Source organism: Micropterus dolomieu, linkage group LG13, assembly GCF_021292245.1.
Source record: "Micropterus dolomieu isolate WLL.071019.BEF.003 ecotype Adirondacks linkage group LG13, ASM2129224v1, whole genome shotgun sequence".
NCBI classification, from domain to species: Eukaryota; Metazoa; Chordata; class Actinopteri; order Centrarchiformes; family Centrarchidae; genus Micropterus; species Micropterus dolomieu.
In genome coordinates, this window is record NC_060162.1 from 15,693,419 (window position 1) to 15,708,016 (window position 14,598).

Consider the following 14,598-nt stretch of genomic DNA (forward strand, 5'->3'; position numbering starts at 1 on the left):
CGAGGGTGAGTGTACCTGGGTGGAGAACAGACAGAGGGACAAGGTTAGGGAAGACAGCAACAAGGTACAGGGTAAACGTGAAAAAACAAGAAACATGAAAGCCTGAACGTGGGGATGGCACCGGGTATGGAGCAACGACGATCAAGCAAGGATGGTGTGGAGAACCGGGGTTGAAATACAGGCTGGGATGAGGTTGATTACTGGCAGGTGTGGCAGGCTGACGAGGTGGATGATGGGTTGCAGGTGCAGGTAGTTGGCTGGGCTCAGGAGCAGAGGAGAGAGAGCACACGGGGGAGAAAACACAGAGAGGCGGGCAGAGAACAGGAAACCAAGGGAAAAAGCAGAAAACTGATAAAAAGGAGGAAAAACCAGGACACTCACCGTCAGCCGGGCTGCCACCACAACACATACATACAGATTTGTTACATTTTAACAGTGATTAATACAGCTCACAGTAAACATGGTAAATGTTTCAGTGCAACTCTTGACAACCGGACAGCTGCCTAAATGTTCACAGAGTCACAGTGTTATGAAGAAGGACAGTATAGCCTATAGATTTTATTTTGTGCTAAAGATGAATTTAATTAACTAATTAAACCCCACTGGGTTGCCTGCTTGAGTTAGTTCTAATCTGCTTAGATTGTGCATACCGGGATAGATGTGTTATAATATGTAGATTCTGTAATTCAATCATTAAGTTCATTTTGAGCATCAAAGTATTATTTATTCAGATTTACTGGCATGGTAAAGGAAATTAAGGTCCCAAGTCCCTGCTGTCCCAAATATAGGCAGGGTGAGTTTAGTGATTTAAGCAAATAAAAGCCCGGGCTATTAATTAGGGCCTGAGCACGTAACGTGTGAGGTCCCTATTGAAAGTGAAGGGATTTTTTTTTGAGTAACCTCAAAAAAACAATTTTGGGGGCCTAAACATACTCGAAAACTCACCAAACTTTGCACATAATTCAGACGCGGCGAAGAATTTCATATTTTATGGGTTTCGCGCAAGGGCGTGGCAAAATGGCTCGCTAGCACCCCCTACAGAATGATGAAACAGGAAGTCTGCCATTTTGGTCATTTTTTGCAATTGACACACTTTAACGAAGTCCTCCTAGGGATGCAGTCCGACCAACTTCAGATTTGTGCTGCGCAGTCAAAACCCACTGACTATTAAAAGTTGTGCAAACAGTGAGTTTTCGTGGAACAGCGTGCCCATGGCGTGGCGTCCAAAATCAATGATTCGCCATAAAACAGGAAGTTATTGTAACTTCAGTCTACATGCTCACATTCAATTAAATTCAATTTCAATTCAATTTTATTTATATAGCGCCAAATCACAACAACAGTTATCTCACAGCGCTTTTCATAAAAAAGCAGTTCTAGACCATACTCTGTGGTGTTATTTACAGAAGCCCAACAATTCCCACCAAGAGCAAGCACTAGGCGACAGAGGCAAGGAAAAACTTCCTTTTAAGAGGCAGAAACTTCGAGCAGAACCATGGCTCAGGGTGGGCGGCCATCTGCCTCGACCGGTTGGGGGTGAAAGAGAGAGAGAGGGCAAGAGAGGAACAGAGAGAGAGGGGAGAGGGGGCAGAGAGACAGAGAGAGAGGGATGGAAGGCAGCCTACACAGTATACACACAGAGGTACATTCAGTAAAGGTGATGTTGCTATAGACTAAATGAAAAATGGTACAGATATTTATAGTAGTGTTAATGATAATAATCGTAATGTTAATGATTATAATAACAATAATAACAATAGGACTAGTAACAATAGTTGTTGCAGCAGAGGGTGTCGAGCAGGAACACGGGGGCAGCAGGTGACTCGCAATCACAGATCCAGACTCCACAGCTCCAGAGCCAGAAACACCTGCAGGAAGTGATAGGAGGAGAAAGGAGAGGGATGAGAAAGCACAAGACTACCGGAAAGGGGAGAAGTCGAGTTAGTAACATGCAATAATGGGATGAGGTTGCAAAAAGAGGGAGAGAAAGTAGAGGAGAGAGGAGCTCAGTGCATCATGGGAAATCCCCCGGCAGTCTAGGCCTATAGCAGCATAACTAAGGGATGGTTCAGGAGTCACCTGAGCCAGCCCTAACTATAAGCTTTATCAAAGAGGAAAGTCTTAAGCCTACTCTTAAATGTAGAGATGGTGTCTGCCTCCTGAACCCAAACTGGAACCTGGTTCCACAGGAGAGGAGCTTGATAGCTGAACGCTCTGGCTCCCATTCTACTTTTGTAGACTCTAGGAACCACAAGTAACCCTGCATTCTGGGAGCGCAGTGCTCTGGTGGGGTAGTAAGGTACTATGAGCTCTTTAAGATAAGATGGTGCCTGACCATTAAGAGCTTTGTAGGTAAGAAGAATGATTTTAAATTCTATTCTGGATTTTACTGGAAGCCAATGCAAAGAAGCTAAAACAGGAGAAATGTGATCTCTTTTCCTGGTTCCTGTCAAAACACGTGCTGCAGCATTCTGGATCAGCTGAAGAGTCTTAATGGACTTTTTCGAGCAGCCTGATAATAGGGAATTGCAGTAATCCAGCCTAGAAGTAACAAATGCATGCACTAGTTTTTCTGCATCATTTTTAGACAGGATGTTCCTGATTTTTGCAATATTACGTAGGTGATAATATTGCCTAAAGGAAGCATATATAAGGTGAACAGCATTGGTCCAAGGACAGATCCTTGTGGATCTCCATGACTAACTTTGGCGTGCATGGAGGACTCATCGTTAACATGTACAAACTGAAATCGGTCTGATAAATAGGACTTAAACCAGCTTAGAGCGGTTCCTTTAATGCCAATGAAGTCTCTGCAATAGGATCTGATGGTCAATGGTATCAAATGCAGCACTAAGATCTAATAAAACCAGTACAGAGTCCTTTGTCTGATGCAATAAGGAGGTCGTTAGTAATTTTCACCAGTGCTGTCTCTGTGCTATGATGAGCTCTAAATCCTGACTGAAAATCCTCAAATAAACTATTGCTCTGTAGAAAGTCACACAGCTGTTTAGCAACTGCTTTCTCCAGGACCTTAGAGAGAAATGGAAGGTTAGATATAGGTCTATAGTTGGCTAAAGTTTGGGCTTTTTCAGAAGAGGTTTAATTACAGCTACTTTAAAGTACTGTGGTACACAGCCTGTTGATAAAGATAGATTGATCATATCTATTATAGAAGTGCTGACTAAGGGTAAAACTTCTTTAAGCAGCCTAGTCGGGATGGGGTCTAAGAGGCAGGTTGATGGTTTAGATGAAGAAATTATTAAAGTTAGTTGGTAAAGATTGAGGGAAGCTAAGCAACTAAGATCACAAAGATGCACAAAAAGTTTGTGGTACATGTATCATCCCTAAAACACACAAAAAAGCCTCTTGGAGCCATACCTGAAATCAGAAGGAAGTCAGCCATTTTTGATTTGAATGTGCAATGTACAGCCTGTTTATGGCCTTTTAAAAGGTCCTTACTTTAACAAACTCCTCCTAGGGAATTAATCGGATTGACTTAAATTTTCTACTGTGCATTCTAAAGGTATTGATGATGAAAAGTTGTGCTATCTATGAGTTTTCGTCGATGGGCGTGTCCGTGGCGTGGCATCAAAGATCAATTCTTCACCATGACACAGGAAGTTGTTGTAACTTCAGTGTGCTCACAATATTCATTTATAGTCATAGCGACAAGTGCTATGTAGCGCCACAAAGGGGACACAGGAAGTGACGTATAACACCTTCATGCAGCGCCCGAAGTGCGTAGCAAATTCACAGCAGCACCAACAGAGCTCCAGAATATGCAACGCGGCTGCCTCACAACCTGACACGCTATCAGTGCAAGGGCCCGCCCAACACTGCTTGCACCTTTAATTGAAGTTTCATGTTAAGTGGAGGTTCTCTGCTGAGACACAGAGGAGGGGAGAGGTTACAGCGTGATACTAACTCAGACACGTCGTTTTGGTGTAACTTTAATTCTTTTAGACCACTTGGCGCTGTTGCTACATCTATAAACATCCTGCCTGATCGTTACAGCACAACTCTCAACAGAGATGAGAAGGAAATAAATGGCTCACTCGTTCGCTACTTCCATACACTAACGTGTAGTTTACTTATTTCGTCATTTATCAGATTTATGTATGCTGGGCCACATGGAGGTTGCTTCTGTGCCACATGTGGCCTGTGGGTGATTGAATAGGTTGGAACATTAAAATGCTGCTTAAAAATGTATGAATCAATGATAATGATTCAATAATATCACTGACATGAGGCAATCTGTTGGACAATTAGTAGTTTTACTTTTGATACTTTTAAGTACATTTAGCTGATAATACTTCTGTACTTGTGAGTGTCTTTAAAATTCTTGTATTGCTACTTTCGCTTAAGTAAAGTACATGGAATGGTGTCCCCATATACTTTTGGTCATATAGTTTCCTTTTTAGAGTCTCCCCTCATGCACTTCTCTTCTCTTGAATCCTCCATCCTAAACAGATCAAGATTCCAGTCCACAGCCCAACAGTGCAGCGCTCCGACAGCTCAGACATCAGCTCAGAAGACGACAGCACTTTGGTTCTGCTGGCTCCAAACTCCCGCAGCCCGAGCCCTAAAACCGGCAAACACCATCATCACCACCGTCGTAGCCGCAGCCCTGCTGTTCCTGCTCTTTCCTCCAACCCTCTCCCCTCCCTGCAGGGCCTCAGCCTAGGTCCTCGCTCCAAAGAAGGCCAGACTCGCAGCCGCTCACCCTGCTGTGCTGCAAAGAAGGAGCGCCTGGTCTCCCCCAACACTGTGCGGTCCCCCACCATCAGCCCGCTCAGTCCCCGCAGCCCTGTGTCTCCTGGTGGTGGGGTGACAGCACCGGAGGCCCTGATCGCTGCCATCTTAGGTGAACACAGACCACCTCAGGTCAGCCCCACGGGCTCAAACAAATAGGAAAGACAGGGGAAAAAGACACTGCATAGAATATAAACATCAACAGTTAAAAGGAGAAGGACGGCAATATCCATGTATTCAGTCTGATCTGATCCTACAAAGTCACTGTGCTCGCAGAGGCAGCACATTTAATGACTCCTAATGTAGTTTGCAAACATTCCACATTGTAGCCCTGCAGCTCTCTGTTTCTGAGTCTACCATCATCTCATACACTATGTGTATCTTGGAGTCATAGATAGTGTGTCCAGACTCCCAGACTCCTGACGGCAAGTGCTTTTATAGACTCATAAGCTAATATCATACGTAAAAACAAACATATTGAATGTGAAACCAAAGTCAGAGTAAACCTGTGATGGATGTGACCAGTTATTATTGACAGCAATATGGATCCATGTAAGCAGTCTCGTATCAAAATAAGAACCCTGGACCAGAAGTATTGATGGTATCATTGTTCACAAGACAGAGAGTGTGTTTGTGTGTATGTGTGTGTGGTATTGTGTAGGCCTATGTGTTAAAACATAAATAAAATGTGTGAAACGTGTATTTTCGACCACACAATGGTTTACAATTACAGCTCTATAGTTCTTGGTCTGTATTCATAAAATTTTAGCAAATGTATCCAAAAAACAAGAGCATTTAAACCACCTCAGTCAGTCTGAGATTTACATGTGACCATGTAACTTGAACAGTAATCTTGGATCAATGATCTTATTCTTAGCAGCTTTGTGAATACAGGCCTTAATCTATAGAGTTGAGGGTATGTTTGGCTAATGTGTATGTTTTGCTTCAAGGAAAACAGTTTTGTGTAACTGTGTGAGTGTGCAAATAAAACAAGAACAAACAGAAAGTAAACTTTCTGTTATAATACTGTTTATTGGACAAACACTACTTCAAACGGTCAAGAAGAATTGTACATTGGTGTGTATATAGCCTACTGTGCACATAATACATAAGTGAGATATTGGGTCTGTAAAGTATGATTTGATACAGGACAGCATCAGATGGAAAATAGAATGTCTAACATGAGATCATTGATGCTCTTCACTTCAAATGGAAACAACAAAAAGGGCAAACCAAACTGCACACACAGATTTGAGTCATCCACTCAGTAATAAATTTTATCTGATCGGCACCCAAAAATAAGGCATCTGATCCCAACGTGTAGCTGGCTGCAGAAAGTCACTCAATCATCATTAGAGATCCACTCAAAACAGCTGCCATTCAGTGTGCTTTATCTCTCCACATATTGAGCAGAAACATGTTACATTCCCATTAAGTTTGGCAGTGGAGGAGATTATGTTTTAATGATATAAGTCTGTGGCTCTCAAACTGGGGGTTGGGACCAGAGGTAAATTTGACCAGATGAATAGAGGGATAAGGAAAGAAACAAAAAAAAGATTTTTCATGTGAAATGATATCTCTCCAGGCCTCTAAAAATAGGCAAAATACTTGATACTCTTACCTCTTCAGACCTTTAACCTTAAGACCTTTATCCTAATACTAGTTGGTTTCTCCTCTTGAGCGTAGCAATCCCTCAAATGAGTGAAGTAGTCTACTTTCACATGTTCCGGTCTCTACAAACCAATCAAGTAAGTGAAATACTAGACAATCCATGCAATTCTTACAATTATTGAAAGGATACTTTCACTCTAAAAATCCTGAAAATATGTGTCATTATTATAGATATTTTTTACCTCTTCAGTCCTCTAGAAAACTCTCAGATAATTTAAATACTTTGAACATTTCATGTCTCTAAAGATTGTTAAATTATGTAAAAAAAAAACCAAAATAACAAACATTTAAAGACTCTAAATGTCCTTAAATTGAGACATATTGAAGGCCCCAACATATGATTATGAGTAAAATAGGCATGCTTTTTGTTGACTTTACAATTAAATGCAGTCTGTAGGAGCCGGTCACCTGATTTTCTTTTAACCGGCTACGATTTAATTTTCGGTCTTCATTACAACACACCCACTTGCACCACATGGTCTGTGCTCAACAACAACATTGGCCAGCAGACAAATGACTTGAAGAGTCGGAAGAAGTAGAGTAGCTAAATAAAGCAGTCCGATCTGCTCCTCACTTCACCGTGTCAAAAAGCAGTGCGGCCACGTCGCGCGTGTGTGTGAGAGCAGGAGACCGAGGTAAAGACTGTAAACCCTGCCCGGCCTCTCAACGCTACAAGCAGCATCTTCTGGAGGCATCTGAACAGCTAGCTAGCCTGTTAGCTAATTGTGTCAATTGATTAAAAAAATGAACGGCCATCAGGACGGTTTCCATAACAACTCGCACATTGATGAGGACTGCTTCCTCTTCACGTCTGAATCAGTCGGAGAAGGACACCCCGGTGAGTTTTAATTTATAACTGCCTTACTGCGAGGTAGTTTCCCGTTGTGACCATAATAATTAACCCGCTAGCCTCTCAAACAAGGTTTTGAGGCGTGTTGTTGTTGGCTGGTCTCTGCCCACTAAGCCCCCTGTTCATCCTCTCTGTACCTCTGTCAACACCATTAAAATGGCTCCATGTGATGTAAAATGGGCATAGCTGCATGTAATTCAGACAACCCACGTCCCAGAAAGAACAACAGGCCTAATGTAGGGTAATCCAGTTTTACAGAGTTACTTTTGCTAACAACACGGCGGCTAGCTGCTGAAGCTAACATCCCCGTGGTTAGGACTGTCTGTGTCTGTCAGTCACATGTAGGTCCACACGGGTTGCTTAACGTTACATGAATTTACAACGCCATTTGGGGGTATTCTGTCGACAAAAGCTAACACTGTACTGTAGCACTGCTAACGTTAATGTATTTTGTATTTACTGTTGAGTCAGACAGGATAGCTAAACTTTAGCTACCATACGGTGTTGCATCATAACATTGTCACCTAACTACATGAGACAACGTGGAGGGGCAGCAGGTTTGTTATTCTCTGTCCGAGAGAAAAAAATCTCTCTTTACTTTGGCAGACCCATAGACTGTAACGTTATACAAATATATATGAGACTGTTTTAATATCGTCTATTAAACTGCAGACAGTGGATACAGTCAAACACTCATTTGACAAGTGTACCATATGAAGAAGATATGCTTTATTAATCCCGCAAGGGGTATTCAATTTTTTTCACTCTGTTATTACAAGTTTATATATGTTTTAAGTAGGGCTGCAGCTAACAATGATTTTAGTACTCGAAGCTTCTATAGATTATTTCAACGATTCATCGATGCGTCGTTTAAGAAGTACTTTAGCTTGGCGACGGGGGCGCTCCCCCCTACCCCCACAGTAACAGGTTTTATTAGTCTTTTAGGAAATTCATAGTGTGTCATACAGCAAACATCAGACCAGAAACACTAACAGACCAACAACCAGACAACTGCTTTACCAACACAAACATCACCCCAGTGCTATACAAGTCATCCTAAGGTGCAGCTCCCCGACACCCAGTTAACTCATGAGTGTGACGTTACAACCCAGACTCATGGCCCAACCATACAGTCTCTGGGCCACCAGGCGGAGAACAACAAGTGCACCTGTGTACATTTACAGCTGAGGACTGCGGCTTACTTTGGCTGGGCTTCTACTCAACAATCAATCATGATTTCAGTTAAATGCTAAAGTTACTGTTACCTTGGCTGTGGTCCGCTGGCAGAACACCAGGTGCTTTCTGATCAGGTGTCCTCGTGCTGTTGGTAGGTGACATAAGTTTCGTGTTAGGGTGGACGGACTGTAAAATTACAGAGTTGTTTTAATTTAACTTGAAATAATCTTAATAATAATAATAATACTTTGGACACTTTCTTCTTCATCCCTCGCTATTTTCTCTCTTCCTCCACTTTGCAAACAGCACCATCATAATGAGTAACAAGTAGCTGCAGTACCGGAGGCTGCAGTTTCAGGACCACAATCCTAGGACAGGTGTGACACCAAAATGAGCTTCTCAACTCCGAAAACATTTGAACACATTTTTTATTCTGTCAATTTTCGTGAAACTGCCGCTACAGTATTTTAAATCTACACAGTTGATTACTCGCCTAAAAACTTCTCAGAAGTGTATTTAAAGTTCTGTTGTTGGTCTTTAAAGAATAAAACTGTTTGCGTTAGGATCTATACTGTACGTGAGCAGAGATTAACGTCATCAGGTTTTTTGCTTGGTGGCTTCTGGGACAAACCATATTTGGAAATTCAACTTCCGTCAGATCTGCGGGCTGCAGCTGGATATACTTGAGCGGGCTGGCTGGCTAGCTTGCTATGTTACTCTCGACAGCCCCCCGTAGCCAATTCTCATTACCACAACCATCACCGAGTATGTGCCTAAACTTAAGATATTGATTATGTGCATGTCGACCGGTTTACCCTACAGCTGCGCATGTCGGCCGTGCTAGCAGACAGGGTTAACCTCCTACGTGTTGCTGTGCATTACCACCACCAGTCCACTAAATGGCTCTGTCGCAAAAGAACTATGGTCCCAGGATTGTGGGGGGCCTGAAACTACAGCCTTCTGTACTGCAGCTAGATAATATTGTGTCATACATAGGTCTCTCTGTTATGTGCGTGCCACGAAGGTCCGAGCGCTGCAATTCTGCCAGTTCCGCCTCTTGCGTTCCATCAACATTATCAAATAACATTTAGATAATCAATTTGTTAATCGAGACAGAATCTTCCAAGTCCGCATCGCGATGCATCTAAGAATCGATTTTTTTTTTTTGTATTTTATTTTTTTCTCCCACCCCTACTAATGATGTGCTTCAACGTGTTCCTTTACACATCGCATTTATAGAGGGTGAGCTAAATATTTGGTATGCATACAAAAACAGTCCTTGAAATCCTCACACCAGTCCTGAAGTAAGTGTGTGTGTGTGTGTGTGTGTGTGTGTGTGTGTGTGTGTGTGTGTGTTCCAGAGATGCTCACAAGTCTCTGAGCAAGAGTCCAAGTCAAGTCTCTCGTGGTTATTACGAATGTTGTATCACCTGCTGCTTTCAATCCAGGTTGCTAATAAAACTGCATAGCTATAAGGAATTCTGTGACTGTAACCTATTTTTCATTTACAGAGCACAAACATGTAATGTGCAATGAAATTATTGACGGCTTATTAAATACTGTAAGTCAAAACACTCCCCAGACTCTTAAACCCAGTGTAATGTTAACTAAATAAAACTGTGACGTTGCATAATCAACAATAAACCTGTCTGCTTTTAACTTACAGAGCACAATCGTGTAGCCTAATGTACAATGCGTCTACAATTAATGACAACTTATAAACTACTGTAAGTCAACAAACCCTGTTGACTCTCAAACCAGTGTAATATTATAACTAAATAAAACTGTAAGGCTACACGATCAACAATAAACCTGTAACCTCTTTCCAACCAACAGCAATAATTAAGGTGATGGCAGCCAGCGGGACGTAAATAATTACGTTAATCGACCACCATAATTTTGGCACGTAAACAAACGCTCATTCATCTCTTCATAACGAAAGACAATCGAGTAACCTCTCGTAGGTCGTAGCTGTAGCAAGAAGCAAGTTAACTTTAGATAGCCAATGCTGAGCTGGTGGTGTTTACTCACCACAGGTTACTAACCTATTTGCGTTCAGTATTTCTTTGTTTGGGCCTTGTTGTATGAAGTTTAAAAGCCAAAGTTTATGATGAATGGCACAGCAGCTGCCGGTGTTTGTTGTCCTCTCTCACGTGTGGCCGCGCGCAGCTGATGCTACGTGTTATGTAGGCAGGTTATAGGTAACGGAGGGAAGGAATAACAGCAAGCTCATCAGATGTTTCCTAAAAAAATAAACATTGTTCACGAGTCCCGCACCTCGAGTCCAAGTCGAGTCTGAAGTCTTTTGAGGACGAGTCTCAGGTCGAGTCTGAAGTCACTGTGTGTGCAACTTAAGTCGCACTCGAGTCCGAGTCTCTAACTCGAGTCCCCATCTCTGATGTATTCAGTGAAGTTGAGGTCATCAGTACTGGTACATCAGTGATCATCAGACCTAGAGATGCCAGTGATCTGTACCATTTATAGATCCCCAACAGATATTGTGAGTTAAAGGTTTCCTCATGTGAACCTTGCGTGGATGTGTGATTTAAACAGAATTAAACCAAAGCAATGACTTGAGAAAAAGCCTTTCTTTGTTGTGTTTAGATTTCTCTCAAACTGGTGCCAGAAAAGTTGGACAAAAAAATTCCAAACGTAGATTTAGAAAATCTTATGTCTTCTGTTAAACTCTAACTAAGGAATCACCTGTGACTATATTGTAAATTATTTCTTCTACAAGTTATCATTTCTGGAAAGTCTTTCCTGTGGAAATATTTAGTTTGCACTCACTGAATTTCAACACCACATAACCTGTTTCGTGACAGCTGTTACTCTACTGTCAGCCATTTTTTCTGTCCCTTTAAATTCTTATACATTGGCATTTAGACTGTTATCCAATTGTTATCCAATTCTGATAAATGGCTGTATCATTAAAACAGGTGCATGTTCAGGCTCGGTAATAAATATCAACACCTCCATTAGCCAACAGTATAAACTAATTCTACATGTTTTTATTTGTAGTGGGGTGAAATTCAGCTTGGTATAGTGTAACAACACGTAATAAGTCTTGTACCCTGTGTGCATATTTACCAATAAGAAAAACTTTAGGCATTGCCATGAATTGTTTTTATGTGTTTTGACAAGAGCTTGTGTTACCCCATAGATAAGATCTGTGACCAAATCAGTGATGCCGTGTTGGATGCACATCTCAGACAGGATCCTGATGCCAAAGTAGCATGTGGTAAGTCTTCAGACTGCAAAACACATGGAGGCTGTTGTTTACTGACTATTCATTGTTCAAACATGCATGTGCAAGCTGAGGCATGAAGTAAAACAGGTCCATCCAATTCTAGTACAGCTTTTGTTTCCTCTATTGAGAATTGTTTTCAAATGTATCTTTTGGTTGCTGTGTGGGATAGGAAAATGCCAAACATTTGACAGTTACAGGTTCTAAAACGTGAGAATTTGCTGCCCTTCTTGGTCTAACATAATAGTAATATTTTGGGGGTTTGGACTGTGGACACAATTTATTGATGTCACCTTTGTGCTGTAGGATGTTGTGGTGGACATTTGTTTTTTTTCAGTTTTTTACAGTCCATATGATTAATCATTAGTTGAGAAAATTGACAGACAATAGTGAAAATAATCATTAGTTGCAGCACTAGCTGGTAACAAAGTTTAACATTACACATGATCAGCATATCTTTAAATATTAAGAATTAAAATAATTTTAGCCACAAATTTTAAGAATTGTTGGCATGCTACGTGCTACAGTATGACAACCTGTGTGCTCAGTTGTCTTTCACCTAGATCTTCTTAATGATCTATTATACTTAGTGTTACACTCATCCCTCTGACACTGCATGTCATGTTGTCCTCAGAGACTGTTACTAAGACAGGGATGATCCTGCTGGCAGGGGAGATCACCTCCAGGGCCAACGTTGACTACCAGAAGGTTGTCAGGGACACAATCAAACACATAGGCTACGACGACTCCTCCAAAGGTACAGTGATGAAACTTGGTAGCTGTGAGTGTAGTTCACTTTGCGATTCACGCAGTTAAAGCCTCTTTCTTATCTATCAACAGCTTTGCTTTGTGCAGTTGTTCACATTTGTCTTTGAACCAGTTGGGCTACATGTTTAGGCAGGGCTGAAAGTTATGTACCTTTCTCAGGTGATGTTCCTGCCCTACAGGCAACTTACAATCCCCTTTTTTTTAAAGTGAATATTTGATGGAAGTCATGGTGATAATTGACAGTTGAATCATTTTACTGAGGCTCTGTTGTCTTGTTCTACAGGCTTTGACTATAAGACCTGCAATGTGCTGGTGGCTTTGGAGCAGCAATCCCCTGACATTGCTCAGGGTGTTCACCTGGATCGAAAAGAGGAGGACGTGGGAGCCGGTGACCAGGTTGGAGGCTTCATACATTTATGTTCTATGTTTGATCCCTAGCTGGGTAACAGGAGCCAAACATGTGGCAGTAACTATGTTAGAAGTTATTCTGACCCCTTTTCATGCTGTGATTTGTGACCGCACCTCTCGCAGGGTCTGATGTTTGGATATGCCACTGATGAGACTGAGGAGTGTATGCCCCTCACTATCATCCTGGCTCACAAGCTCAATGCCAGGATGGCTGAGTTACGCCGAAATGGAACGCTGCCGTGGCTCCGACCAGATTCCAAAACTCAGGTTAGACAAGGAAACGGTACCTCCACTTCCACACATTCCCATCTGTATTAATACTACTATTACTACTACTACTACTAGAGCTGCATCAACATTTATTTTGATTATCTGTTGATATTATAGTTACTTAATGGGCTATAAGATGTCAGAAAATGAAGCATGCCAATTACAAGTTGTCAGAGGCCAGAGTGATGTAATTAGATGGCTTGTTTTGTCAGAGTTATTCAGTTTACAATGATATATGTAAAACAGAAAAAACCTTCCAATCCTTACATTTGAGAAGCTCAAACCAGATTTGCATTTTTTGCTTTAGAAGCAATACAGCAATTGATAGTTTTCAGTCACGTGACATGCGTGGTGACCTGGAGGGCAAAACAACAGACCAAGATAGCGTCTCACACCGGACTCCCTCGTAGAGATGCCGCAAAAGCAGTCAAATTTTATTTGGATCACCTTTCAACTTAAGAAAAAAGATATGAACACAAACTGCGTGTTGGGCAAAGTGTTGGGCATATCTGATCCATATAACATTACAGCATCCGCTGACGCATTTCTACCGTTAAAAACCGCCAGCTCCCTGCCGCCGCTTGGGCTGCGGTAATGTTTACTTTTACCTTCTGGGGAATCCCACACCTAACACAGCTCAGGCTTGTCTCCTCGATTAGTAAATCTGAAAGCACAACAACCATCCAGCATTTTGGCAACGCAAAAAGTAACAAACTCAAAGTAACAGTGTATCACTTGCATAGGCCTATTGGTTGGCAGGCAACGGAAATGAACGTCTTTCTTCCCTCCAAGGGAGCTATTTTGCAAGTTCTCCCACTTAGAAATCATGGAGGGGTCTGAAATTGTCATCGTAGGTGCATGTCCACTGTGAGAGACTTAATCTAAAAAAAAAAGTAAATCCAGAAATCACAATGTGTGATTTTTTTTTTTTTAACTATTTGATATGATACAGCTGCAAATAAGTATTTGAACACCTGTCTATCAGCTAGAATTGTGACTCTCAAAGACCTGTTAGTCTGCCTTCAAAATGTCCACCTCCACTCCATTTATTATCCTAAATTAGATGCACCTGTTTGAGGTCGTTAGCTGCATAAAGACACCTGTCCACCCCATACAATCAGTAAGAATCCAACTACTAACATGGCCAAGACCAAAGAGCTGTCCAAAGACACTAGAGACAAAATTGTACACCTCCACAAGGCTGGAAAGGGCTACGGGGAAATTGCCAAGCAGCTTGGTGAAAAAAGGTCCACTGTTGGAGCAATCATTAGAAAATGGTAGAAGCTAAACATGACTGTCAGTCTCCCTCGGACTGGGGCTCCATGCAAGATCTCACCTCATGGGGTCTCAATGATCCTAAGAAAGGTGAGAAATCAGCCCAGAACTACACGGGAGGAGCTGGTCAATGACCTGAAAAGAGCTGGGACCACCGTTTCCAAGGTTACTGTTGGTAATACAC

The 14,598-nt window shown here is 41.8% G+C and overlaps 2 protein-coding genes across 6 annotated transcripts in view; both read left to right on the forward strand.

Moving 5' to 3' along the window:
* The window catches only part of LOC123982051 (inositol polyphosphate 5-phosphatase K), a 15,345-nt gene extending 9,608 nt beyond the window's left edge, over positions 1 to 5,737 (forward strand). For all 5 annotated transcript variants that reach the window (XM_046067394.1, XM_046067391.1, XM_046067396.1 and 2 more), the window contains one exon: positions 4,471 to 5,737. In XM_046067394.1, the coding sequence (XP_045923350.1) occupies positions 4,471 to 4,911 (441 nt within the window). In that variant the 3' untranslated portion in view covers positions 4,912 to 5,737. The remainder of the gene's footprint in view (positions 1 to 4,470) is intronic.
* Positions 5,738 to 6,918: 1,181 nt separating this feature from the next.
* Positions 6,919 to 14,598, forward strand: part of mat2aa (methionine adenosyltransferase II, alpha a) — a 9,052-nt gene continuing 1,372 nt past the window's right edge. The window contains exons 1-5 of the mRNA XM_046066031.1: positions 6,919 to 7,261; positions 11,610 to 11,687; positions 12,328 to 12,450; positions 12,745 to 12,857; positions 12,993 to 13,136. Of these exons, the coding sequence (XP_045921987.1) occupies positions 7,168 to 7,261; positions 11,610 to 11,687; positions 12,328 to 12,450; positions 12,745 to 12,857; positions 12,993 to 13,136 (552 nt within the window). The 5' untranslated portion in view covers positions 6,919 to 7,167. The remainder of the gene's footprint in view (positions 7,262 to 11,609; positions 11,688 to 12,327; positions 12,451 to 12,744; positions 12,858 to 12,992; positions 13,137 to 14,598) is intronic.